This window comes from Jatropha curcas, chromosome 10 (assembly GCF_041381405.1).
Source record: "Jatropha curcas cultivar XTBG-Jc1 chromosome 10, XTBG_Jcur_1.0, whole genome shotgun sequence".
Classification (NCBI taxonomy): Eukaryota; Viridiplantae; Streptophyta; class Magnoliopsida; order Malpighiales; family Euphorbiaceae; genus Jatropha; species Jatropha curcas.
In genome coordinates, this window is record NC_143160.1 from 1,720,179 (window position 1) to 1,743,476 (window position 23,298).

The 23,298-nt window shown below is 35.2% G+C and overlaps 4 protein-coding genes across 4 annotated transcripts; 2 read left to right on the top strand and 2 right to left on the bottom strand.

The window, feature by feature from the left end:
• Window positions 1-192: 192 nt before the first annotated feature.
• LOC105648380 (hydroxyproline O-galactosyltransferase HPGT1) lies at window positions 193-4,256 on the bottom strand. Its single transcript, XM_089715701.1, has 13 exons — window positions 3,835-4,256; window positions 3,625-3,692; window positions 3,268-3,317; window positions 2,967-3,160; window positions 2,328-2,391; window positions 2,130-2,202; window positions 1,899-2,022; window positions 1,538-1,625; window positions 1,387-1,437; window positions 1,102-1,173; window positions 902-1,014; window positions 699-760; window positions 193-615 (listed from the first exon to the last, which is right to left on the bottom strand). The coding sequence occupies exons 1-12, from the start codon at window positions 3,950-3,952 to the stop codon at window positions 738-740; spliced, it is 1,038 nt and encodes a 345-aa protein (XP_089571827.1). The 5' UTR covers window positions 3,953-4,256; the 3' UTR covers window positions 193-615; window positions 699-737.
• A 3,942-nt stretch (window positions 4,257-8,198) lies between these two features.
• Window positions 8,199-14,992, top strand: LOC105648379 (ABC transporter C family member 10). Its single transcript, XM_089726792.1, has 12 exons — window positions 8,199-8,436; window positions 9,034-11,162; window positions 11,336-11,656; window positions 11,742-11,828; window positions 11,954-12,541; window positions 12,635-12,799; window positions 13,101-13,395; window positions 13,521-13,735; window positions 13,814-14,119; window positions 14,201-14,264; window positions 14,347-14,586; window positions 14,679-14,992. Exons 2-12 carry the CDS (start codon window positions 9,108-9,110, stop codon window positions 14,789-14,791), a joined length of 4,449 nt encoding a protein of 1,482 aa, XP_089582918.1. The 5' UTR covers window positions 8,199-8,436; window positions 9,034-9,107; the 3' UTR covers window positions 14,792-14,992.
• Window positions 14,993-15,931: 939 nt separating this feature from the next.
• Window positions 15,932-18,741, bottom strand: LOC105650601 (tRNA dimethylallyltransferase). The gene is made up of 2 exons (XM_012237505.4): window positions 18,120-18,741; window positions 15,932-16,216 (listed from the first exon to the last, which is right to left on the bottom strand). Exons 1-2 carry the CDS (start codon window positions 18,521-18,523, stop codon window positions 16,111-16,113), a joined length of 510 nt encoding a protein of 169 aa, XP_012092895.1. The 5' UTR covers window positions 18,524-18,741; the 3' UTR covers window positions 15,932-16,110.
• A 508-nt stretch (window positions 18,742-19,249) lies between these two features.
• LOC105650600 (LIM domain protein) lies at window positions 19,250-23,234 on the top strand. Its single transcript, XM_012237503.4, has 3 exons — window positions 19,250-21,646; window positions 21,788-21,979; window positions 22,504-23,234. The coding sequence occupies exons 1-3, from the start codon at window positions 19,383-19,385 to the stop codon at window positions 23,090-23,092; spliced, it is 3,045 nt and encodes a 1,014-aa protein (XP_012092893.1). The 5' UTR covers window positions 19,250-19,382; the 3' UTR covers window positions 23,093-23,234.
• Window positions 23,235-23,298: the final 64 nt, after the last annotated feature.

Genomic DNA, 23,298 nt, shown 5'->3' on the forward strand with positions numbered 1-23,298 from the left:
GCATATCTACTCTATCAGGAGGATTGAACAAGTCTTCATCCAGGGAATCATTTGAGAAAAATGTCATTTCATGGATTATTTTATATATGTGGCATTAGCCTTACTTTTCACCAGGTTACATCTTCTTGAGCTTTTGATACAAAGATATTCGGCGCTAAACTTAAAATCATCGAAAATATTTTACACGGGAAGTAAAGGACAATGTAGGTTTTATTAGACATTACAAGCCAATTACACTTTAAGAGCTAATTAGTCCAGCAGGAAAGAATGTGCAGCAAGACTTGCAAGATGTTTCATTGCTATTCTGATTCATACTATATGAGGTCAGGGTTGAAACCATGCCAACAGTCCTGGCCTTCCACGTAAAATTCTCTAATGCGCCGGAGAAAAAACAAAAAGAAAAAGGTTTCCACTAATGGTATTATCTCCTAAGACTAAATCATCGTATATTTGTCCAAACAAATGAAAGAATTGCAGCATTTTCATTAATATGTATGACGAATATGCCCGACTCCACCAGTTTATGTGGATTCTTGAATCTCCAGTTTGTGTGGATTCTTGAATCTCGCATCCACAGTGTGTTTAGTGTATCCAAAACGTAACTGGACGAATGTTCTATACAAGCAAATCAATCTTTGTCACTGATGGAGTTCAATCCAGCAACCATTTGAAAAGTAAAGGGGTTATTCAGATCAGACCTTTTCTATTTTTTTATCAAAATATGGAAGCAAATCAAATCAAACACCTGCACAAATAGCTCCTGGAAGAGAGAAAAAAGCAAAAGAAAAGAAAATAAGGGTCCAAACAGCTCTTTATAATGAACTCAAATTCACTAATTATATGTAACCGTTTATCTCCATGTACAATGCGAGAGAAATAGAGAGACAGAGAGAGAGGAGACCTGATGACCAAGATGAGCAGCAAAACTTCCCTTCATCTACATGTTTGACATCAAGCCCAATAAACCAGGATCCAGCACTGATATCATCATGTGCATAAGCGCAAAGAATAGATCTGCACACTCAGTAAGTCATTTCTCAGGAATTAAACATGTCAATCTCATATATTATGTAGCTGGAACAATATTGATGAAGAATATACCTGTTTATTGATATAAATTTAGCCAAAGCTCGCGATATGACATACATTTCACCAGAAGCATGGCGGAAGTACCTGTTGAACAAGAAAACAAAATTTCAGTTTAGAAAGGCAATCATGAAGGAATACTAGAATACAGACAAGAATAAAACCTAATAAGACCTAAGAGGTTTCTTGCTCCTAAATGCTATAGCTTTAACATGCATAATTCTTGCTTATCAAATACACGTCATACGAACATAAATTGTTTATAGAAATAGACATTAAATTGGTTAAAGAAAAACTCACGATTTCTTATCGCCAAACTTCCACCAATCTGGTTCATACCATTTATGACTCCTGCCACATTCCAGCAGATAAGCATGGGAAAAATAGTAAAAGACATCCAAAGCTTAGTTTTCTATTCTCATTTATTTTGTAATTTATAGGAGAAACTCACGGTTCAGAGAAAACTTCACCTGATTTCATACAGCCAATATAAACACGAGGCTTATCCAAATGATTTGCTAGTGTAGTTCCAAGGGCGTCTGCAAAATTTTTTAAAAAGAAAAGGAAAAGGAAATAAAAAAAGACAGCACGCAGACATCCACTTCAAAGTCAAAAAAAGCTTTATAAAAAATTGAATCTTGCAGAGGAGAAAGTACTAATCCTGAGTATATTGGAGCTGCTAATCTACTTGGCTTTCCTAATATCACCATGAGAACCAAGCTCATACAATTTGGCAAGCTTGATATCACTTGGCAGTTAGAAGTGTCAAATCCTAAAAGACCCACTACTGATAATCCAACAACAATACTAACCAATATTAACATAAACATTGTCATTGACTTTAGCATAGAACTCAGCATCCCATTTATCCGCAGCATGAGCAAAAAATAGTTTAGCCTTGTTGGGAAGCCCATCAGTTGCCTGCACATGATTATTCTGCAAAGAGAAGAGGGCAATAAGGAACAGATAATTGAGCTCATGCAGTAAAAGACTGCTTCGACATCACAAGGTCCAGCTGTTTTTTTTGTCATTCATAGACATACAAGAATGATGAAGTCATTAGTCTGCTTATTTTCATTGTCAATAGCCTTCTCCAAATTGTCTCCACGATTTGCACTGCAAGATAACATAGCAAACATCATAATATTTTAAGCATGAATCATAACAAAAGAAAGATTATAGGAAAGAAGTGTAGATCATAATAACAACAAGAAATCAAATGTACTAGCACATTTGGCTACCTTCTTCCAATAACAAAACGTGCAACTATACCCTTCTCATTCTCCATTTTGCTCAAGGTTATACCTGAAAGAACAAAGAGTTGGTCATGAACCTCCAAAACCAATAACATCAAAAGCAAAAATTGGTTACTTCTGGAAAATCACATGTTCCATACAAAGAATTTAGGTACACAAAATTAAGTGATTAGTAAGAACAAAATTAGTAACAAGCAAAACGTATATCACTAGTCTCTCCAAAAGACAGATATTTTAGTTCTTATGGTTTGCTTGAGAGCTCATTTTAGAGAGCTGACTGCTCAGGCTACATCTTTTGCAGCTCTAGTAGTTAATGGTGTTTCCTATAAAAATCTACATAGGCCACATCGCACACAAATTCAGTACTTTTGAATCTGCCTATATTTCAACATTTTGGCCCATTTCTGGAATTATCAATGTGTCCCCAGTCACGATACTTTTCTTCTCTTATTAGATATTTCCAAAACTATGCACGCACACATTTAGATACAGTATGCATTCTTACGAAATAAAGGACCACTCCATCAAGGAAATGGACGATGAAATTTATGCTTCAACCTAAACAAAAAAAAAAAATTTATGGAACCAAAAAAAGGAGAGATATATGAATGTCCAGTACCCTACCAGTACCCATCCATGCTTTACGGATTGCATTCCTATTATTCGTTCTGCCAAACCTTGTCAGTATTCCTATTATTACTAAATGCCTTTTCTTCGGTTTCATCCCATCATTATCTGCTACGAAGCTTGAAGTAAAACCCTCCTGTTTAGCTGCAGCCAATTCCATCTCAAGTGCTGATAACTTTTTTTGTTGCTCCCTAACAAAGAAATAATAGTAACCAAAAATTACAAAAAATGGTATCAATGTTATATTAATGTTTGAAAAGCCTAGGTTAAGTTGAACCAAATCGAATAATCACATTACCTGCAGGCTATTATTTTCAATGTATCATCCACTGAAATAGCAGATTTTCCCTAAAAAGAAAAACCAGAATTCAACAGTAAGTTTTCTGAAACCCATTCAAACAAACAAAAGTAAAGAAATGACGATACAGGGAATCATGCAGGCGATCCAGCCTGTGAGATTTTTCAACATCATATCCAAGACTATATTAGCTTATCATCATAAGGGAAGGAGACATGCAGGTATAATTTCTTTCTAATTAACTTCACTTGACAAAAATATCAATAATAAGAAACCCAGATGGAAAGTAAAATTAAGCTCAAACTTCATGAAAGAAAACACAGTAAAAATAAAATAAAATAAAAATTGAACACCCACCTGCCCTGTTATCCTATCAAGCTCTTTAATCAAATAAACTCTGTTCTCTGAATCCTGCCATAATCTACCTCCCGCATCAAACCATATAAGCAATTAGAGGTGTAAGGAAGAGGGAATACAACTATATCACTTAGAACCAAAAGAATAAAGGAAAAGCAAGTGAGAGTCTGAGATATATAAGAGAAGCAAAGCAATTAAGCAAGCATCTGCCAGCAACATAAATGGAAGCGAAGGTGGCAAACATAGAGAACAATAAAGTTGGAATTCTTGATCCAGACACTTTACTAGATACCCGGTTATTCGATCCTTTAGTGCCACTGCTATACATCTTTCACCCTCTAGTTTGGATTTTGGTAAAATGAAAATGTCTCTGGATCTTCAATCATCTCCTTACCATCAAAATTTAAGCGCATTAGACAGATGCCAGTTCTTGATTTGGATTTATACGAGAATAAGTGATATGGGTGAGTGGTTGCAGCCGAAGTGGTTCTTGGGTTGGTTTCTCTATGGGCTCTCTCTCTCTCTCTTCGATTACAACACCCAAAGTAACGACCTTTTTTTCCGGTCATTAAAGAAATCCAATTTTTCTTCGTCATTTTTTTGTTCAAATAATAATTATCCAACTCATTTCTTTGCGACAAAAGAAATGCATCCAACCCAAAAGGAAATACAATAATAGCTTCCTTCTAAAGTTCTAACATTCCAAAATGTATGAGTTTATTTACAGTATTTTCTTTATTTTTTTATTTATTTTTTAATCATTCAAGATTAAAAATCCTTGTGTTGTCACGCTTCCTTATCAGTGTTTTAAAGAGAAACTTTATCTAATATTTGAAACCTATCATTAAAATAAAAGTAATCTATGTCATCTCATCTCAAACGTCAAATAATTTTCTTTATTTTTTTATATTAAAAAGAAAATTTATATTATAAGATTAAAATATAATTTTTTTTATTATAGATACTTTAATTTGATGAAATTAGATTACATCATAAAAAATGTACGAGACATTAACAATAAACTAATATATGATTAATTTATTTTCTTCTGACGGACGTATACAAATAGATGCTCTTGGTAGAGAATGACAGCCTAATTAACTGATATATGGTTAATTTATTTCCTTAATCTTAATGTAAATATTTACATGATTAAATTTTTGAATTTTAAATTTTAATTTCAGTTTCAGTCGTTAGAAAAATTGGGCTGGGTAGGCCTAAAGACATTGGGCTGAGGCACTAAACATGAAAGAAAAATCTGGGTCAGATTGGTAGATCCATTAACCACCGTTTTCTTTGTATACATGGGATGGGCCTTTTTGGGATTTTATATATTTATATAATAATATAATTTTCCCTAAGATCTATCATAGCACCAGCTTGCGCAATCGAAGCGGAAGGGATGACATTGATCAGTGTCTAGCATCGCAAGAACAATTATAGCTCTGCAGGTCCTTCTCAGTTATTCGTAAATTTAAAAACTACATGTCGTTACTCGTTATTATAGCTACAAGTAGAAACTTTACATCCATTTATCTTCATACAGAAATGCAATGGGCTCAGTGGGAGAAAGTGTATGCAAAATTTGCTGAATGAGATGAAGAAATTGTATCAGTCATCTTTAGAACAGACAAAAGATTTGTTGAGTTTGCCTGTTGTTAATTTGTCTTAATACGGTTTTGTGGCCGACAATTTTTAGTTTTTTGTACATTTTATTTTGTTTTCTTGTTTCTGTATGTTTGATTTGACATTGCGTGAAATTATTCCTCATTCCCTCATCAACTTAAATATGCTCTCATCTCATGTCGTCTCGTGACTATAGCCCTGCTATCATCAAAACGCCAAATGTGCATGCGTGTCTCTCTCTCTCTCTATATATAGTATTGGAAAAGAAGATTTATATAGATATTTTCGTATTTTATAATTTAATAATTAAATATGCATAAAAATAATAAATTTGATAACTTTTGATGACCGATGAACCCAATGGTCACAATTGACGGTATGATCACAATTCATGGTGGTGATTATCGCTGATTAATGAATTAAAAAATATAAATTTATTAATGTTTAAAATTTATTTTTCTTTCTTAAAAATGAAAAATTATTTTTTAAAAATTAAGAAAAATATTTTTTATTGACCAATCGATTTACTTGGATATTTCAATCATCAAAAAGTTTTAAAATATTTTTTATATAAATTATTTTAGGTAAAAATGAAGCACAGGTGTGAATATTAACTACAATGTTTAAGCTTTTTATTTTTAGATTCCTTTTTGAATTGAGAATATTTTTCGTTAGCTCTTTATAGGTGCAGCAGATTCTGACTGCCACTGACTAAGTGGATACCCCATCCCACAATTGTCATTTGAAGGAGAATTTTCAAATATATGGAAAATATGGTCACTTTGATGCGTACGTCAGCCGCCTCGTGACAAATGGCATGCTCCATTAACAAGGAATTAATTCTTCAACTATAATAATTTTGTGATAGCGATATCTAATCTTTTCATTTTCATCCTTGCTATCTCGGATTTAATCTACAGACCCTGCAAATATTGATTAATAAATAATTATTTAAAAAAAAAGAAAAAAAATTCTAATCAATTTATCAAATCACGTTCAAGAGAGTTTTCGTCCGCTGCCTCAAATTTATTTTCTCCGTTTTCTAATTTATAATGATAAAACACGTGACTTGTTCAGTAAATTATAGTCCTAATCTATATAGCTAGAGAAGAAAACAAAGAAATTGGGTAAATTACCAAAAAGTTGGACATGATTAAATTTGCGTGGCCTTGGCCTTGGCATAGACTGGGATTGACAGGGAATTTCACGTGGTATGGCTGCTGCTACTCTGCTGCATCATAAAAATATATTAAATAAATAATTATTTATGTTCTCGCAATAAATTATGGTTCCTTAAAAATATATTTTTTTCACTTCAGTTAAATTGGCAAAAATATACAAATATAGAATTATAATTTTTTGAAAGTAAGAATAACAATTTTAATTGATATAGTGGAATATACATACACTCATTTACGATTATTTCATATCATTATTGTTTGTTGTTTTATTTTTTTTATATTGAAAACTTGTACTTTACTAAACGAGTTTATAGAATCAGAAATATTTTGAATTTTTTATAATTTTTCTTTTATTGCAACATTTATATTTGTCATTGTTGAGAATATTATATAATAAAAATGAAAATTGAATAATATTTTCATTCTATATTATAATTTTTATTCACAATATTAAATAAAAAGTGACACGGTAAGTGAAAAGAAAAAAAAAAAACACTATTCAAGAGCAACCTGATGATAAAGATGCTTCTTATATGCTTGATCTGGATGGTTAACAATTTAGTAGCATAAAATCATATTTAAGTTCAATAATCTGAATACCGAGTAATTTAATCAATTGTGACTATTTTTGAGTAGATGTCAAAATTTTTTTTTAAAGAAATCAAACTAAAAATTTCACTAAATGAAAACTATATATATATATATATATATATAGATATAATTAATAATAAATCACTTATATAAAAAATAAAAAATATAATATTGATTTAAAATATTTGATAGATACGTCAAAAATTGAATGGAAATAAAATTATAATTTTTTATTTTTCCTTCCCTGTACATATAAAAAAAATAATAAAAATAGGAAATGAGACACCGTTTCCAACAACCATTCTCACCAAGCATTTTGGAGATATTTATTTTAGAAAATTTTAATTATTATATACATCGGCGTATCCAATTTGATTTCCAAAACATTGAAACTTTATGACACAATAATTTCTCTCAAGTACTGAATTCATTGGTCGGTCGGTGTTGACTCTTAACAGTACTGTTCATAAATTTAGGAGAGAGGCTAACTTTAGATAATCATTATCTATCTAATGTCTTAATCATTTTAATTCTATTAAATCATAGTAATTATCAAATCATAAGTAAGTGGAACACGTACCAAGATTTGAACTGCTATTACAAATTTTTTTATTATAAAATATATCAATTAAACCATATTTTAAAATTAGTTTTTAATATTAAAATTTTCATTAAACAAAATTCCCAGAGTTGGTTGTATAAATTCTGTAAATTTTTCTTATGTAACCTAATTTAGTTTAGTTACAGTGACATCACTAAGATTACAATATTTATTTTAATTTTAAATCAAATCACCGTCTAAAAACTGAAAAAATTTGTCAGCCCATCATCATTTAATTATGTGGATCTATGCATATATAAAATAAAAAGAATTGATGTTTATTTGATTATTATTATTAAAAATAATTACACTAAGAAATGAGTTAGATCAGAGTTAATAAAATAAATAAATAAAGCGGAATTTTTGTTCCTGTATTTTAACATCATACGAAATTAAAAAAAAAAAAAAACTATAATCCTTGATCGTATCTGTAAATGCAGCAAAGAAGGAAACTATCCACGTAAGCCGAAACACACGTCGACCAATGGAAAGACGTGAGCCATGACGACATCCGACTCAGTTTAGTGTCTACCCGGCCCGGTATGGCACTGTCGTCTCTCTTTAATTTATTGGTTTTCTCTCCCTTCCATCGTCTATTTCCCTCTCCCACGTTCCGTCTCTATCATTTCACGGTTGTTCACGGTCGAAAAACAAAGAGGGACACTTCACTTCACTTTTTAATTCATCTTTCTAAAAAGAAAAGAAGAAAGTAATTTTTATCTAAAAAAAGGTCAATATTATATAATTCATTGTTTACCAGGAGCAATATTATTTCATTGCAGAAGAAGGATTCGGTTTACGTGCAATTTTCAGGTTAGTAGTCGTCTTTTACTTTCTCTGTCTCTCGAAAAAGTTTAATTGCTTTTGTTTGTTTTTTGGATAAATGGTACTGTCGTCTTACAGGTGGTTGTGAATGCTTCCTAACCTTTTGGTTTTTTGAAGTGTTCTTCAAATTATTTTCATTGTGATCACGTTTTGTCCATATAAGTTACGTCCAGCAAGTTGAAGATCATATAAGCTTTTTATTTTTAACTATTTATACAAATGCAAATTTCTTTCGCGGACGAAACTTATTTTTTCTTTTTTGGTTTAAAAGTTTAAACTGCATTTTTGTCTGCCTTTTCAACTTTCCTGCTATTACAAGAGCAAAAGAGATTGCACCTTTCTGCTTTTTAATTCAACTTTCTTCATTACAAGAATTTTTTTTTTGTTATGCCTGAACGATCATTTTTCTTATTGCATCTTTTGTGGTATCCGGCATTTGAATATCACGGTGCTTGTACTTGCCAATTATTTTGTCATAGTGGGACGTAGAGTGGTTTCTTTTTCTTTTTTTTTTTATTGTTGATTATAAAATATTCTTCACAGGGAGTGATGGATGATTTTTTTTTTTTTTTTTTTTTTTTGAAGCTTTTAGAAAAAAGAACAATTATCTTATGCTATTCAGAGTTTGAAGAAAACCGCAAAGAGAGAAGAAAAATAACATGGAAGACTTATGGACTACATTTTGTGGGGAATCTGGCAATTCAGAAATTACTGCAAAGCCATACAGTTCTAATTTTGTATTTTTAAGTCGACCCACTTCATGTGTCAACCATGCCTTGATCATTTGCTTTGATTTCTTGCTTTTGTTCATGCTCTTGTTTACCTTCATAAAAAAATCATCATTAAAAACCGATATAATACGGCAACGATTTCGAAAGTTTTCAATTTTACAAACAGTCTCTGCCATCTTCAATGGCTGTCTTGGTTTAGCGTACTTGTGCTTGGGCATCCTTATTTTAGAAGAGAAGTTGAGGAAAACCCAGACTGCCTTACCCTTAAACAGATGGTTTTTAGTCACGTTTCAGGGGTTGACGTGGTTGTTGGTGGGTTTAACCATTAGCCTTCAAGGTAAAAATCTTCCAAGGAAGCCTTTGCAGCTATTGTCTGTCCTTGTGTTCTTGTTTGCTGGATTTGTATGTGCATTATCCCTGTTTGCTGCCATTTTAGGCAATGGGATATCAGTTAAGACAGCTTTAGATGCTGCGTCTTTTCCAGGAGCAATATTATTGCTGTTCTGTGCTTATAAGGCCTGTAAACAGGAGGAGATTGATGAGAATGAAAATGGCCTTTACGCTCCTTTAAAAGGTGACCAGGCCAATGGAATTAGTAAAACTGATTCTGTTGTCCAAGTTACTTCATTTGCTAAAGCAGGATTCTTCAGTACAATTTCATTTTGGTGGATGAATTCACTGATGAAAAAGGGTAGAGAGAAAACTCTTGAGGATGAAGATATACCCAATTTACGTGCAGCAGATCAAGCAGAAAGCTGTTATATTCATTTCCTAGAGAAATTAAATGAGCTAAAACAAGCAAAACCATCTTCTCAACCTTCAATCTTGAGGACGATCGTATTATGCCACTGGAAAGAGATTCTCATTTCTGGGTTCTTTGCCTTGTTAAAGATTCTTACTATGTCAGCAGGTCCTTTGCTTCTTAATGCCTTCATTTTAGTTGCTGAAGGAAAAGCAAGTTTCAAATATGAAGGGTATCTATTAGCTTTAACACTTTTCGTTTCAAAGAGCTTGGAGTCCTTATCACAAAGGCAGTGGTATTTTAGGTCTAGGCTTATTGGTTTGAAGGTGAGGTCTTTGCTTACGGCTGCAATCTATAAGAAGCAATTGAGATTATCAAATGCGGCTAGATTGATGCACTCAGGCGGTGAGATAATGAACTATGTCACTGTAGATGCTTATAGAATTGGTGAATTCCCCTTTTGGTTTCATCAGACATGGACTACAAGTCTTCAGCTTTGTTTCTCTCTTGTCATTCTATTCAATGCAGTTGGGCTGGCAACAATCGCAGCCTTAGTGATTATTATAATTACTGTCCTATGCAACACTCCATTAGCAAAGTTGCAACATAAATTTCAGTCTAAGCTTATGGTTGCACAAGATGAGAGATTAAAGGCATGTACTGAATCTCTAGTTAACATGAAGGTCTTGAAATTATATGCCTGGGAAACACATTTCAAAAATGTTATAGAAACTCTAAGGAAAGAAGAGTACACATGGTTGTCAGCAGTACAATTGAGAAAAGCTTATAATGGCTTTCTCTTTTGGTCTTCTCCTGTTTTGGTCTCTGCTGCTACCTTTGGTGCATGCTATTTCCTTAAAATTCCTTTACATGCTAATAATGTTTTCACTTTTGTGGCAACCTTACGTTTGGTTCAAGATCCTATCAGATCAATCCCTGATGTTATTGGAGTGGTCATCCAAGCAAAGGTAGCTTTTGCGCGTATTGTAAAGTTTCTTGAGGCACCAGAATTGCAGAATGGAAATGTCCGGCAAAGGCAAATCATGGAGAATGGGAACCTTGCCATTTCTATTAAGTCAGCCATTTTTTCATGGGAAGATAGTTCATCAAAGCCAACACTAAGAAATGTAAATTTGGAGATTAGACCTGGCGAAAAGGTGGCTGTGTGTGGAGAAGTTGGCTCTGGCAAATCAACACTTTTAGCAGCAATTCTTGGAGAAGTTCCTAATACACAGGGAAGTGTAAGTAAACTGGTCTTTTGAGGACTTTCTCTCAATATATATTGCCATGCTCTTCTAATCCTTAATATTTTCTGTTTTATGAACAATATGGTTGCTTCTGAGTTGACCTCTTTCATGAGTCGAATAACAGTTCTTTAATGATTAACATTCTCGTCCCTTTCCATGATCTATAGATTCAAGTTAGAGGAAGGATTGCCTATGTCTCTCAAGTGGCTTGGATCCAGACCGGAACAATACAAGACAACATTTTATTTGGATCAGCCATGGATAGCCACCGGTACCAAGACACACTTGAGAGATGCTCATTAGTAAAGGATCTTGAGTTGCTTCCTTATGGCGACCTTACAGAAATAGGAGAAAGAGGAGTAAACCTTAGTGGCGGACAAAAGCAGCGAATTCAACTTGCTCGTGCTCTCTATCAGGATGCTGATATATATCTCTTGGATGATCCATTTAGTGCTGTTGATGCACAAACTGCTACGAGCTTATTTAATGTAATCACCATTTCCTAAAAGCACGCCATTTCCTTCACTTCTTAGTTTAGTTGCCTTCTTTGAAAGCTAACTTAAATATTGGCAGGAATATGTTATGGGGGCACTTTCAAGGAAGACTGTCCTGCTTGTGACGCATCAAGTGGATTTTCTGCCAGCATTTGATTCAGTTTTGGTTAGTATTTTTTTTATTCAGGAACTGGACTATGGTTTGTTTTTCTATGATCAACATACTGTTAATAATAATATTCTTCAATTTGCCAATTTGCTAAATGTAGCATTCATTTATTTTGTTGACAGTTGATGTCAGATGGAGAAATCCTGCAAGCAGCTCCTTATCATCAGCTATTGGCCTCAAGCCAAGAATTTCAAGACCTTGTCAATGCTCATAAAGAGACAGCTGGTTCTCAGAGGCTTGCGGAGATTAGTACTCCACAAAAAAAAGGATCATCTGATGTGGAGATCAAGAAGACATATGTAGTGAAGCAACTTAAAGTATCTAAAGGAGACCAATTGATCAAACAAGAAGAGAAAGAAGTAGGGGACACAGGATTTAAGCCTTACATTCAGTATCTGAATCAGAACAAAGGATACTTGTACTTCTCCCTGGCTGCTCTTGGTCACCTTACGTTTGTGATTGGACAGATATCACAGAATTCTTGGATGGCAGCTAATGTTGACAAGCCTCACGTCAGTCCATTGCGGTTGATTGCAGTCTACCTGATCATTGGATTTTCTTCAACACTGGTTTTGCTATGTAGATCTCTGGCAACAGTTGTTTTGGGTCTTGAATCATCAAAGTCTATTTTTTCACAACTATTAAATTCCCTATTCCGCGCACCTATGGCTTTTTATGACTCCACACCACTTGGAAGAATACTTAGTCGGGTAAAAGCATCTGAAATTGAAAATGTTGAGAGTTTAAAGAAAGTTGAAGTGCAGCTAACGATTCTGATCTGTGAATGTCTTTGTTTCACATAGGTATCATCTGATCTAAGTATTGTTGATCTTGATGTTCCATTCAGTCTAATCTTTGCTGTTGGGGCTACTACAAATGCTTATGCTAATCTTGGAGTACTGGCTGTTGTCACCTGGCAAGTCCTGTTTGTCTCCATACCAATGGTTTATCTGGCAATTCGTTTACAGGTATTCTTGCAAGGCTCTTCATGAGTAATAAGTTGCAAGTGATAGTTTTTCAATTTCGTGCAAGTTACCCATGTTTTTAAATAAACAAAATTTACTTTGGGCAACATGAGCTGTTATGGCAGAACTAATACATAGCATGTTAATCTGATTTGCTTTAATAAATTCTGAATGTTCCAATATATTAGTGTTAGGTGATAATGGCAATGTTCAGCCTAAATTTCTAGAAAAATCCCTTTCCTTATAGGAATTTTACTATTAATATTTGACAGTATTCTGCTAAGTGAAAAAAGTTTATCTGCAGAGGTATTACTTTGCTTCTGGAAAAGAGTTGATGAGGATCAATGGTACAACCAAGTCTTTGGTAGCAAATCATTTGGCAGAGTCTGTGGCAGGTGCTATGACAATAAGGGCTTTTGGGGAGGAAGATCGATTCTTTGCAAAGAATCTTGACCTCATTGACACAAATGCTAGTCCTTTCTTTCACAGTTTTGCAGCAAATGAGTGGTTAATTCAACGGTTGGAAATGTTCAGTGCAACTGTTGTTGCCTCTGCAGCACTCTGCATGGTTTTGCTTCCTCCTGGAACTTTTAGCTCTGGTGAGCAGATAAACTTTCTTCACTAGAATTTGCTTGGCTCATCTGGATATGCTTTAACAAATATTGTTGAAATGTAGACTCTTCTTCTATCTGGCAGATTCTAATGAGTACTTAATATATTGCAGGATTTATTGGAATGGCACTTTCTTATGGTCTTTCATTAAACATGTCCCTGGTTTTTTCAATTCAAAACCAGTGCACCCTAGCAAATTATATAATTTCTGTTGAAAGGCTTAATCAGTATATGGATATACCAAGTGAAGCCCCTGAGGTAATAGAAGATAACAGTCCTCCAGCAAATTGGCCAGCAGTAGGTAGAGTGGATATCTGTGATTTGCAGGTAATCTTGTTCTTCTGCTTGATATTTAATGTTATAACTGATCAAGGCTGTATACTGAGAAATTTTGACTTGAAACAGATTAGATACAGGCCTGATGCACCACTAGTGCTTCGAGGAATCAGTTGCACATTTGAAGGGGGGCACAAGATTGGTATTGTTGGCCGTACTGGTAGTGGAAAGACTACTCTTATTGGAGCTCTATTTCGTTTAGTGGAGGCTGCAGGTGGAAAGATTATTGTAGATGGCATTGACATCTCTAAAATTGGGCTCCATGATCTGAGGTCGCGATTTGGAATAATACCTCAAGATCCTACTCTTTTTAACGGGACTGTCAGATACAATTTGGACCCCTTATCTCAACACACAGATCAGGAGATATGGGAGGTACTTTCTATTTTCATTTTCACATGGGTTAACTGTTATTGCTCAAAACAATTATCAATAATTCTCTTTTCTATACTCAAGGTTCTTGGGAAGTGCCAGCTACGAGAGGCTGTCGAGGAGAAAGAGCAAGGGCTAGACTCCTTGGGTAAGTCTTTCAGTGCTAAATCACATGATTTATATCCATTTTTTATTTTACACATTCAAATGAGTGCTTGTTTGTTATACAGTGGTGGAAGATGGAGCAAATTGGAGCATGGGACAGCGACAACTGTTTTGCTTGGGGCGTGCTCTTTTGAGGAGAAGTCGAATATTAGTGCTCGATGAAGCAACTGCATCAATTGATAATGCAACTGATATGATCCTGCAAAAAACTATTCGAACTGAATTTGCAGACTCAACTGTGATCACAGTAGCTCATAGGATACCGACTGTGATGGATTGCACCATGGTGCTCGCTATAAGCGATGGTAGGTATCATTTCTTGCCATGTCTCATGCATAGAAGAAATTTTTTAAATGTAGTAAAGGGATTTTTTTTTTTTTTTTTTTTGAAATTTCAGGAAAAATAGTAGAGTATGATGAGCCAATGAAGTTAATGAAGAGGGAAAGTTCACTGTTTGGACAGCTTGTAAAGGAATACTGGTCTCATTATCAATCTGCAGAAGCACATTGAAGCTGTTAATCTTATCTAATGTTAATCTCATGTCAGTCTGTCTAAGCAGCAAAGTGGGGAAATAGGAACGTATGATATTGTAGGATTGGGGTGGAAAAGATAAAAGGGAGAAAAGAAGTTCCCATCCAATGTGTGGCAGTATTTGAACATCAAGATTATTTCTAAAGGCAATTGATTATAATTGGCAATAGCCATCCCAAACTCGGTTTCTAGAATTTTTTTTTGTAAGTTAATCTCTGATTATTAATTTTGTTAAATAATCACTTAACAGTCTCTTCAACCGACGCCGGTTCACGAAACTAAACCGGCCCAGTGTTAACGTGTGCCACTAAAGCATTTTAGGCGGTTGTTGGACGACCAAACGGTAAATTTGGGGATTATTACGGGTTCCGTTATGATTACTGATTAGATGACACGTTTAATTCTCAACTTCCAAGGGAATAGCAACTTTTGCACTTTTGGCCAAGAAAAGGCGATGCCCAGTTGGCAATTTAGCTGGCTAAAAAGTAGGTTTCTACATCTCCATATTACAGAAGAACAGAGTTGACATAGGAGGGAACTATATTCCTTGTCCGCCATTTGTGCTAACGTGTTTCTTGTTTTTCTGGTAAGTGCATAATTATTCGTATCGTTGTTTCGGAAGTAAGAAGAGTAGATCAAAGTAGGTTCTAGATTTTGGCTTTTGAGCTTTTCCGGAAAGAATATTTGTGGTCGAGTTAGCCTGATAATCGTTCCCGAGGACGCTTGAATTATGCTTCTGGAAAGATATTCTCATTTTCAGTTAAGTGTTGGGTTCCATTAATCTTCTGCTGGAAAAGTAATCTTATTTTCACTTCAGACGTTTAAAAACAGAACCTGCCATCCTGGGTGGAATGAAGTACTACCCATCGTGTCAAATTCAATCAATACATCCCTCTTGCATCAGACATGGATTTCCTCGATTTTTAATAGAAACGCTTACAGATGTTTTCAATTTTTTAGATTCAGTTTTTCAAAGATCAATTTGATGGTATAATCATCAACAACGGATTATTGTTCATCAGACAGTAGGCTAGATGACCAAATCATTTCAACTTCCTAATTATTAGTTTGCATATATGTATTGATTGAATGTAATATGCCTCAGAAGACAATAGAATGTAATATGCCTCCTAAGAAAATAACAAATAGGGGCATTATGGATATTACATTGCACAAAAATGCAAATGAGAATTGCTCAAGGTAGGAGTTAATAAATGATACACCCGATAATGTAGTTAAATACTGCAAGATAAGTTATTCACTACAACATACAATGGCAGGAATGCTTTCACTCCGTTCTAAGGTCCTCCAAGAATGGCATTTTCGATATCCTCTCTACTCAATGCATAACTGAATCTCCTCTCCACATCTTTTTCAAGACTCCCTGGTCCACTCTTCAAGTACCTGTATCATAAGACAAACTTCTCAGCATATAATTTGTTAATATTTATGCAAAAAAGTTCAGCAAATCAACTCTTGAATTCCCAATAGGTGTACATGCATATATGCTTTATTTGGTAAATTGTGGTTAGCTAGCTTTGATGTAAACTCCATAAGTCACACATTTTTTTGTGCTAAAAATTAAGCCCAGTTATACTCCATAGATTCAATCAATACTCTGTTTGGATTGGGTGAGGGAAGGATAATTAATGGAAGGGTAAGGAAGGGTAAGGAAGGGGAAAGGCAAGAGGAGTTACAATAAAATTATGTTGATGTTTGTAAATGGTTGAATTAATGGAAAGGCAAAAAGAGAAATAAATAATTAAATGTAGTACAAAAATACTAAGTTACCTACCTCTCCTCCTTACATCCCAATTTGGGGTGTAACAAAATTTGAGATTTGAGGGGTAAAAGAGGGTAAGGCTTACCCTTATTTACTCTCATCCTTCCTTAACTCACCCTTTTCAAAGGGGGATATATATATTTTAGTTACCTCTCCTTTCCCTTATATATTCCTCCTTCACCTCCAACCAAACAGAGTGTTAAGCAATATTACCACTTGATCTGTGAACTACAACACAGAACAGAACCCAGGATAATGGTTCCAGTAACTGTGTGTGATTCATTTGTATTTGGAAGACAGGGGTAACACAAACTCAGCAAACTTTGTGAATTGCCTCATTCAACACCACTTCCGAATTCTCTGAAACTGAAACAGATCGCTAGCCATCTACTCACTTACCACTCATCAATCTTACTGTTTGACAGAACTAAGACTTTATATTTACACGATCTATAAGTATGCAATCACTTGTTATATAATCATGTTTTTCTCTGGATTAAAAGATGTCCAACTATGCAGATAAGCATTTCATCCATCCAAATTCAACTCCATATTTAAGATCCTCTTTGCTTTCCAAAGCAGCATAACTCGTTTCTACCAAGCCATTGTCCTAAACTTCAAAAAATTGTAGTGCGACTTTATTGTTATCCTGAAAATTTTTAACCTCACTTGCTAATTTGTATTTGCTGTTGTCAACTAAACTATTTATTGAAAGTCTCTTAAAGGGTCAACATCAGAATAATCTCTTCACTTAAACCCACCCAAAATCCTTCCTGCTATGCCCTTACATTTATGATTCACAAACAAAGAGGCCCATGACATAGCTCATCACAAATATAAGATTAGAAAATAGACAAGTTCTTTGGAAAGGTGAATAAAAGACAGGCAAAAAAGAATTGGAGGGGTGAAAGAATGTAAACAATCTCAATTTGATGGCTACAAATTATTTAAAGCAATTAAATATATGGAACAATTAACATGCAGCAATACTAGCACTCCCAGGCCAAAACATTTTCATTCTCAAAAAAGAATACCCGGCAAAAGAAAAAGCAAGGGATTCAGGATACTCCTGCAACATAACTTTCGTTACAGAGAATGCTACTTTAAACCACAATAAAATGGACATATCAAACCTTTTGCAGGTCTAGGAATGTTGTGTTAAAGTAGCTGAAACTAACATTTGCAGTAGTCCTAACTCTCTAACTGGAAAAATCAATTTTTGACGATCATAAGGTTATTTGGCAAGGCTTATATAATGGCTCTTCTAGAAGTATTGATAAAATAGTAACCCAGCAAGATTTACATTGATCCAATGTACCATCGTGTTAGCTCCATATCTAATTGCCATTTTATCAACATAATACAGTAAGACAGAGAAAGAAACACTGTATAGGAACTTCAATTAGTAGAAAAAATAGATATCAGGATTGCAAAACAAGGAAATTTATAAATTACAAAGGAATGGCAATAACATGTGCATTTGATTGCCATATTATTGGAAAACCACAAAACCCAAAATTTTACCTTATATATAGATCAGTCATATCAAGAGATAACTGGGCACGCCACTCCGGCTTTTCGACGAACCAAACAGCACGGTCGTCCTTGCTCTGGTAAAACCCTAAATCCCTTAGCCAAGCTTCAATGCAAGGCAAGCTGTGAGAATACAAAGGCTTTTTCTTGTCAGGAAGTCTCTTGAGCCACTCGTCTTCTGTGGATGACAACTCTTCTTCTGCCTCGGAGGATTTACAGGAAACTAAAGTTAGGGCCTTTCTTCGAAAATGACGGAGATGAAGGGGACATAAAGGGGACTTAGAAAAAGGGGAAGGGCATGAATCGGGAAGATTAAAAAAACGGAAAGGCGTTAAAGAATGTGTATGAGACAGCAAATGATTACAGGTAACTACAGAGGCAGAAAAGGTAGACATGTTAATCGCTTCTGTTAGGGTTTTATCGGTTCATTTAAATTCTTGTTCTTGTCGAATTGACGAAGAGAAATTCATGGATTTAGACGGAGATGGTATCAAACGCTCTCATTATCTTCAGGTTTGGCGTGGGTTATTTTCTGGTGCGAGCAAGCAGAGGTGATTCTCTATCCGTTACACAAGGGAAAAGTTTCCCACAACCTTGGGACGACAAGCAGGGAAACAATCTGAAGAGAAACTTTTCTCTCGATCATGAGGGATAAAATTTTCCCAAAAATTAATTTTATTGAGTATGTGGGTGCACATCTTCAAACTAATTGCAAAATGGTTATTTTCACAACTAAATTTATTCTCATCATTGCACTATTAGTTCTTAAATTCAATTTATAGCATCTTTAAAATGTTAAATTACAAATGTGCAAGGATTTATGGCTAAGAAATTAAAAGTTTAAGAAATATACTTCTTTTGGTTTGGTTTAAATTACAACTAACATTACATAAAGTGTATGGTAATTTGTTCAGTAATAGGAGAAGCAAGAAAATATTTTTTAATATTTTGATTTTGGGGATTTAATTATGGAAAAGGAAAAGAGGATTCAATTGAAATTTTATTTTGAGTTGAGTACTTGAGAGCATTTATCCAACTTCCTCCGGGCCTTTTCCACTTAAGTTCAGCAAACAGCAAAAACGCGCCCGCCATATAAACACCACTTTTCAATTCCCGCCCTCATCCTCGAGTTATTTGGTATGAACGACATCGTTTTTGTTTGACGCTTCTTCCTTTTCCCTTTCCCCTTCTCTTTAGCTTCCAAAATCCTCAATCCGGAACTCGTAAAAGAACTCCTTTCCTTCTGTCTCTGTAATGGCAGTAATAGATTCGATCACAGATTACAGTCGAACCCAACGGGTAGTTCTTCTCATAGACCTAAACCCATTTCTCTACCTCGAAGACCAAAACCCATACCTGGCCTCTCTTCTTTCCACCGCCAGAACTCTTCTCTCTTTCCCTCCTCTTTCATCTTCTCTTTTCTCATTTAAACCTTTCTTTTCTTCCCTCTCTCCTATCCTTTCCTCCTCTAAGCTCAACATTCCTTCACTGTCTCTCTCCTTCAACCACCCAAATTCCACCCTCGAGTCTCTCACTCAGACCCTCACTTCTCTCCTCTCTACCTTCGATAGAACTTCGATCTCTTCCCTCTCGCCTCGGGCTTTTCACCTCGCTTCCTCGATGCGGCAGCTCGTTCATGATTACCCGTGGGATTCGGTGATCTGTGATTCACTTGCGGGTACGTTTTCGAATCGCGACTCTTTTGTTAAATCGAATTTAGTTGTTTTGTTTTCCCCAGTTATTAGGTCTTCGAAATGCTTCTCAGAGTTCTTAAGTGTGGAACTGGATGATGAGTGTTTGAGCAATGTGGACGGGTTGATTAAGAAGTTTCGTGAATTCTTTGAGAGCGTCAATGAGGCTTTTGTAACTAGGGACATCCAATTTAGTTGGATTGATATGAAGTACGAGATCTGGTGTTGTGCGGATAAGGGTGATTTTGTTGAACCCGAGTTGGAATTTGGGCTTTTCAAGAGTGGGATTCGGGATTTAGGTTGGGGATTTTGTTCAAGTGAAGCCATTGTTTTGGGTTCAGCACTCATTCCTTTTGGACTAATTTATCCAAGCATTGGAATTTTGCCTAGATTTTTTAATTTGGAACATAATTGTAAGAGTATTAATGCGCAACTGAGTCTCAAGATACTAGATGTGAGTGGAAACCCTTTGGAATGTAAGTGTTGTGATATTGAATTGGTTAGCCTGAACATGTTTAATAACCCAAAATTCATGGATCAGCCATCTGCTAGTTGTGAAAAAATGAAAAGGTTTTGGGGAGATTTTAGCCATGGAATTACAAAACTCCATGTTAATGCAGTTTTTAAACATGATAAGCGTGTACAATTTGATGGGTTATTATCTGACCCCATTCTTGTGCGTGAGCTGCCAGGGGTATCTAAGAAGGATCGAAAGGAAAGTTGTAGTGGACATTTTGAAGATAGAGTTCTTGAAATGCTAGGCATGGAAATAGGCAAATCTGTGTCAAGAAAATCTCCACCCCTTTGGGAAATTCTTTTCAGTTTTCTGTACAGAGAAGATTGCTGGGCTTTGGTGTCTCTTTCAAATGGCAATGGAAATTCACTTTCAGGAGTCCTGAAGCCTTTCACAATTTCTTTAGTTCTCCTCTTGATTATAAGGGATGAATTTAACCCTCATGGTATCATAAATGAATTTGATAGAGCTGTTTCAGGTCAATTTGTTATCAAAACACAGCCTGAGATTTGTAATCCCAACATTGGTTTGAGCCACTCCATTGGACTTGTGGGTTCTCAATCCGGGTCGTCACCTTCAGACAAGCCTGCTGAATTTGAAGATGGTAAAAGGAAGAAGAAGAAGAAGAAAAAAGACTTACATATGCTTCAAGAACTAACGTGGAGTGCCTTCTGTAAGGCAGCATTGGAACACTTGGACATAGATTTGGAAGATGTTTGCTTTGCTAGAGGATACAGCAAGTCAAAGAAATTGAAATTTCTGAAATGCTGGATGAAACAGATGAAGAAATCTAGCACTTATAGTTTGACCATGCCTGATAGATCCAAGCTGCATCAGGACATTCCAAAAGAAATGGACAATAGATTCACCAAGCTGTCTCAGGAATCTGAACAGCCAATTGCTTCTTGTTCCTCAGTGGGAGAGGATTCTTTAACTGGGGCTTCTAGAATACAGGATGAAGTTGCTCTTGGTTTTTCCTCAGGAACTTTAGAAAGTTTCTTTAATGACATTCCCCACAAAATCCAGCAAGGGCTTGAATCTGAAGAAATAGACTTGGGTTCTTTGGCAAATCGACTTGTTAGCTCATCTATATATTGGTTATATAAAAAATATGAAAAGGAAACCTTGTCAGAGAGTGAAATCCATGCTGTAAAATCTGATGATCCTTCTACTAGTATAATTGCTGCTGAGCTAACAAAACTTTTACTTAGGGATCCTAAAGACTTGGCTGCTATATACAAAGGCACTGATCCTTCCTTTCGGGCATCCAATCTGAGTGCTGCTACGGCTACTTCAGAAAATATAGTTCGAGAGTATCCTCTTTTTGCTTTTCCTTTCCTTTTTGTTTGTTTGGTTTAGGGATTGGGTTTTGTAGTTTCTTGTGTTTGTTTTCTTCAGTTAGTTGTTGTATAGGTTCTCATTGTTGACAAAGGCAATTCCTTAATCAGCCTAAGATACGAATTACAAATTTTGTTTCGCATGGAGATACTCCAATCAGAGGTTGGACCAAGTTTTGGGGAGTCTACAAAGCAAAAGTATGTGAAGCAAATTTGCTTTTTCTTAGAGAACATTCAGTGGCATCTGCAGGGAGGCTTTTTTGGCGATTGGAGCCTTGATAAATATGTGGAAAACGTCATAAACAGCAGGTAATCTTTATTGTGTATGGAGCACCTTATAGGGATTTCTTATTTTCCTTTATGAAAACTACAATAACACCTGTTGTTGATTATTAAACTTTCCGATGCCTGCTATTCCACCAGAAACACTTCTCTTTTATTCTGTCTTATTATCTGAAACCCAGGCGTTAAGTTAAGGAGCAGATTCCTTTATTAGCAAAAGAATTTTGATCCACAGGATACTGGTGATGCATTCATTTTCAGATAATTTGAAAATTTGTGTGCACCATAGATGCACAGTACTTTAGACTAATACAGAACGCATGTATTCAGTTCAAATGCTCTTAATCCTAATTTAGTAGGGATCACTGCATTTTTTGTTTCTCTATGTTTAGGATTGCATCTCTTGGTGAATTTAGTGTAGATTCAAGCCTGGACTCTTTGAATTTTTGTGGATGTATTTTAGCTGTTACAATTTATTTTTTCTGAAATTCATATGTGAGCAATCCATTATAATATAACCAAATTATGCATTTGAATGCCTGAATTTTTAGGTATTGTCAGAGTCTTGGGGATGTGGTTCAGAGGATTTACACCAAAATGGACCTTTTGCTGTTTGAGGATGAAGATGAATCCCCTAATCCATTGCTGAATAGTGAGGACAGTAACCAGTCCCGGAGAGAAAAACACAAGGATGAAATGGATGAAAACTGTAGAAGTGATGATCCATTTTCTGCAGAACTTCAGTCCTTCCAACCAATGGAAAATGAGCATCAGAGCCCCAGACGGACGAACCATGATGAGCATGCTCGTAAATTAATTGAAGCTCAGGAACGGAGACAAAGGGCTCGTAGATTTTCATCTTTCAACAGAGGGATTCCAGATTTGCAGAGAGTTTGGGCACCAAAGCAGCCGAAGACAATGAAGGTAAAGTCAAATCCTCTTCAGAAGCTGTCAAAAAGAAAAGAATGGAGAAGTGTAAGCTATGACACAGTATGTGAGACCCCATTGATGGGAACGAAATATTCATGCAGGAGTGGCAGCAGTTCTGAGAAAGATCGCCAAGATAATGGGACTGGATTGTGCGGTTCCGTTTCTAAGGCTTTGTTTCAAGATGATTCAAGTCAGAGCAACAGTAATTAGGATGCCTAATGACCTGCTTTCACAAATTCTTAATGAAAATAATGAATTCTGAACAACTAATTGTTGCCTTGCATTGTCTATACCCTTTAACTTACAATCATTGTTTTTTTTAAATTTTTTTATTTATTTATACCCTTACAAATCTGATTTCTTTTCACTGTTTGTAAAATTTTGTTTGATATTATTTTATAGCCATGCAAGAAACT